General features: G+C 49.6%; 1 protein-coding gene across 1 annotated transcript; it reads right to left on the bottom strand.

Annotated features, from left to right (window-relative positions):
• Positions 1-469: 469 nt before the first annotated feature.
• Positions 470-3,511, bottom strand: LOC311180240 (folate receptor alpha-like; the record flags this gene model as incomplete). The annotated part of the gene is made up of 4 exons (XM_084247928.1): positions 3,333-3,511; positions 2,012-2,200; positions 898-1,033; positions 470-750 (listed from the first exon to the last, which is right to left on the bottom strand). The coding sequence occupies exons 1-4, from the start codon at positions 3,483-3,485 to the stop codon at positions 470-472; spliced, it is 759 nt and encodes a 252-aa protein (XP_084104054.1). The 5' UTR covers positions 3,486-3,511.
• Between the last annotated feature and the right edge of the window lie 620 nt (positions 3,512-4,131).

The following is a 4,131-nucleotide window of genomic DNA, read 5'->3' as shown; positions in this document are numbered from 1 at the left end:
AGCTGTTAGTGGGGTACAGCTCTTGCTCTATCCTTTCTAGCCATCCATCTAGAACATGCTGGGCATGTCTGTTCCCTTCTCTTCTGTTGGAGAGATGACCAGAGCAGAATAGTCTACCCTCGGAAGCTTGGCTCCAATTCAAGTGGTGAAATGCTGAGGCTGACTTTAGATTAGCGCTATAGTGAAAAATGATATTGAGAACTATGAATATGTCCAAGGGCAGAAGAATAGTTAAGTATTTGGAAAACTCATAGCAAGTATAAGAGTTGTGACGTGACCAATTCTAACTTTTCAGTCAGTGGGAACTGGGCAGCAAAAGTCACATTCCACTCACATCCAGTAATTCACATGATACATGTAGGGTGACTGGTTTATTAAACTATTGGTCAGCGTTCCCACCCTGGAGCAGGATTGAATATGGAGCTGGGGGCTGAACAGGGATGGCTGGGGATCAGAAGGTAAAAGAGGCTCAGCAGAGAAGACAAAGCAACATCAAGGCTAGGCCAAGCAGAAGAGACCAGGCCCCATGGAGCCCAGTCCCACTCATGGCCTCAGCATAAAACCTGGCCACCTCCTCATTGGGGTTGCCATAATCCGGGTTGAACCACATCTGGATGCAGCGGCCACTCCCTCGGCCATACTTGCTGACCTTGTAGGAGTCACTCCAGACTTTACTGCACAGATCAGCAGGGGTAGGAAAGAAGAAATCAAAGGGCTGGCAGGTAGCTTCCTTTGGGCACTGGTTATACCCTGTAGGGAAGATGCAAGACCTTTAGCCACTGGACCTAGAACTTTCTCTGGTTCCACCAATCCCACAATCCCAAATTTCCATATACCCATTCCATGGCCCCCACTTCCACCTCTAAATCCCTCTCTGTGTGCCACCCAGGTCCTCACCCGAGGACCAGTTCCAGCCCATGTGCCAGTTGCTCTTGCAGGTGTAGGAGGTGCGGCAGTCTTCCCACCATTCCTGGCAATCCTCTTTGCATAAGGGCACGTTCAGGACCCGCTCTTTGCGCCAGCTTTGGTCCACCTGGGGGAAGTAGGCAGAGGAAAAGGGCTCAGGCTCAAGATTCTCAGCAACCCACCCCTGAATAGACCCAGAGCTGGAGAGGCAAGAAGACTCAGCTCTCTAAGAATAGGGATGTGGGGGCACAAGGGATGAAGTCTCAGCACTATGAAGCTATTGCCAGCCACTGCGGCAAGACTGTGGCAAGAGTCTGATCCTGGGGCCTCCCCGGTGGCGCAGCAGTTGAGCGCTGGTTTGCAAAGCTGCCCACAGCCTCTGCAGCGCCGATTGGATCCCCGGCTGCTCCCCGGCCACCGGAGGAGGGTCCCACATGGCGCGCAGACCTCTCCTGCCGCCCGCTGCTCCCCTCAGCAGTGTACTTCGGTCCTTCTGCCTGCTCTGCTCCCCGCTCTGGCTCTGGTGAATTCTCTCACCCTCCCGCGATTCTGATTGTACCCAGTGCTTGTATAAATAAATCAATCAATCAAAAAAAAAATGGTCTGATCCTGGCCAGGGAGCTACCCACATGGTGCAGCAGACCTCTCCTGTCTTGCCCACTGCTCCCCTCAGCAGTATTTCAGTCAGTCTGCCTGTTCTGTTCCCCACTCTGTCTCTGGTGAATCCTCTCATCCTGCCCCCATACTTCTGGCCTGCACTCCAACTCTTGTATGCATAAATAAATAAAATATTTTTTAAAAAGAATAGAGGGCATCCCCTGGTGGTGCAGCGGTTGAGCGCTAGGCTGCGAAGCTGCCCACAGCCTCTGCAGCGCCTGTTTAGATCCCCAGCCACCAGGCAAGGGTCCCACATGGCGCGCAGACCTCTCCTGCCGCCCGCTGCTCCCCTCAGCAGTGTACTTCGGTTCCTCTGTCTGCTCTGTTCCCTGCTCTGGCTCTGGTGAATTCTCTCACCCTCCGCACTTCTGACTATACCCGGCGCTTGTATAAATAAATAAATCTTTAAAAAACAAAAAAATAGAGATGTGGGGGAGGACACTGATACCTGATGGATCCAAGGCCCCAGGTTGGGGGAGCACTCATACAGACAGGTGTCCTGGATGAAGTGCTTTTTGCACTCAGGTGCCATTTTGCCACAGTGGTCCCAATTGAATCTATACAGGTAGGAAATATCCTTATGGGCTTCCTGGCTGGTGTTGACAGAGCAGCAGGCATTATCCTTCCAGGGACTGCACTGGACAGGGAAGACACAAGACTAACTCCCATGCTCAGCACAGCCAGAATATTTTCACAGACAGCCACTTCCCTTTCATCCTTCATCCCTTGATGCAGTCTGAGTCTCTCAGAGAAATACTTGCTGTTGAGGGAAGTTCTCTGAGGCTCAGGAGCCCCCCGTGGCCAGAAGTGCAATCATCACAAAAATTCATTCATTCAAATCTGTATTGAGTTCCCACTTTCTGGAACACAGGCACCTTTCTAGGAACTGGGACACAATCATGAACATTTATCATGAGGTCATAGCTTTGGAAAAAAATAAATCAGGAAAGGGAGGGGAGAGTGTAGTTTATAGAATGATGAGAGTAAGCTTCATTGAGGAGACAGTGAAGACTTAGAAGAGGTGAGAAAACGTGTTAAATAAATAACTAATATAGAGACTCAGTACATTCTTATTGAATGAATGAAAAAACTCAACCTAGACTTTAGTATCAGAGCAAATTAATAACATGAGTACTTTTATCTGTTAATTAGGTCCAAATAAATCTTTGCATTTTATAATACATATTACAAGTGACTTTCCTTTTGTTTTTCTTTACAGTTAATGGCATCTACTGATTTTTTTTTTTTTCAAGAGAGGCTCTGGATATTAAAGGGGTTGGCAAAATCATTGTCATAGGAAGGAGACTGCAGGTCTAATAGGGTGAAGAAACCCAGGGGAAATGTTCACTGGATGAATGAGTTAAGATGCCTGACACCCAATCTCATAATTGTGAGAGATCCACTTTTCTTGAGCTGTGTGAGGCTGGCAGAAGAGGAGCCTGGATGTGCAGAGTGCACTCTCTCCTCTCAGATCCTCAAAATCAACCCCCAAGATGGGGGTTCCACTTTCATTTTCCAGATCCCCTCTGGCTGTCCTTCCTGATGTGTGTGATACGGAAACCCAACGACCAGGAGTTGAGCTGCTGGCATTGTACAGACAACACTAGGCACACACTGTTAAGCAGTCACCCCTATTGGAGCAAACTGGAGGTCTCCTCAGGCGTCCTTGCATGCCTCAGCCATGGAGGGAGCTGATGCTTCCATCTCCTGCTTTCCTCATCTTGATTCAGCTCCCCGCCTTTCCCCCGACCCCAGCACCCTCTGCCCACCTGCTCATGCAGCTTGTCCTCAGGGCCTGGTTTTTTCTTGTGGTGCTTGGCATCCATGCAGATGTTGAGAAGGTCCGTCCTTAAATCACTAGCCCACACCACTGCCACCCACGCCAGAAGGAACAGCAGTCCTGTTCTCCGCTGCCGGGCCATGTCAGTCCCTGAAGGAAAAGCCCTGGTCGGTGGCACCTAGGAATGTGGAGGTGGGGCCACAAAGTGTGGGAAGAGCCCCAGGTGGGTGGAGCCTGGATGAAGCCTGAGCAGAGAGGCCATACCGCCAGCCCCACAGGCCTTGGCTGCAGCCTCACTGACTTCTCCACGTGGTCTAAGGATCAAGTGATGCAACTAAGGATTGGAATTTGGGCAAAATGCTGAAATAGACAGGTTGTACTAGGTCTATAATCTATTCTCAGAAATCCGTGGAGGCAAATGTGTCCACATTCAAAATTTTCAGGCTTTTATAAAAGGTAATACAAAATAAGGTGATATAATTTAATTGCATTCAATAATCAAGGTCACATTCTGTGGTGAAAATTTCTTTTAAAGTTTATTTTGTTTATGCATACAAGAGCTGGGGTGCAGGCCAGAGGTGCAGGGGTGGTGAGAGGATTTACCAGAGACAGAGTGGGGAGCAGAACAGGCAGATTGACTGAAATACACTGCTGAGGAGAGCAGTGGGGGAGACAGGAGAGGTCTGCTGCGCCATGTGGGTTAACTCCCTGGCCAGGGATTGAACTCCTGCTGCAGTGGCTGCTGATAGCTTGATAGTGCTTAACTCCTTGTGCCACTAGGGAAGCCC

This window comes from Talpa europaea (assembly GCF_964194135.1).
Source record: "Talpa europaea genome assembly, chromosome: 1".
Classification (NCBI taxonomy): domain Eukaryota; kingdom Metazoa; phylum Chordata; class Mammalia; order Eulipotyphla; family Talpidae; genus Talpa; species Talpa europaea.
This window is presented reverse-complemented; position numbering and strand designations above follow the sequence as displayed.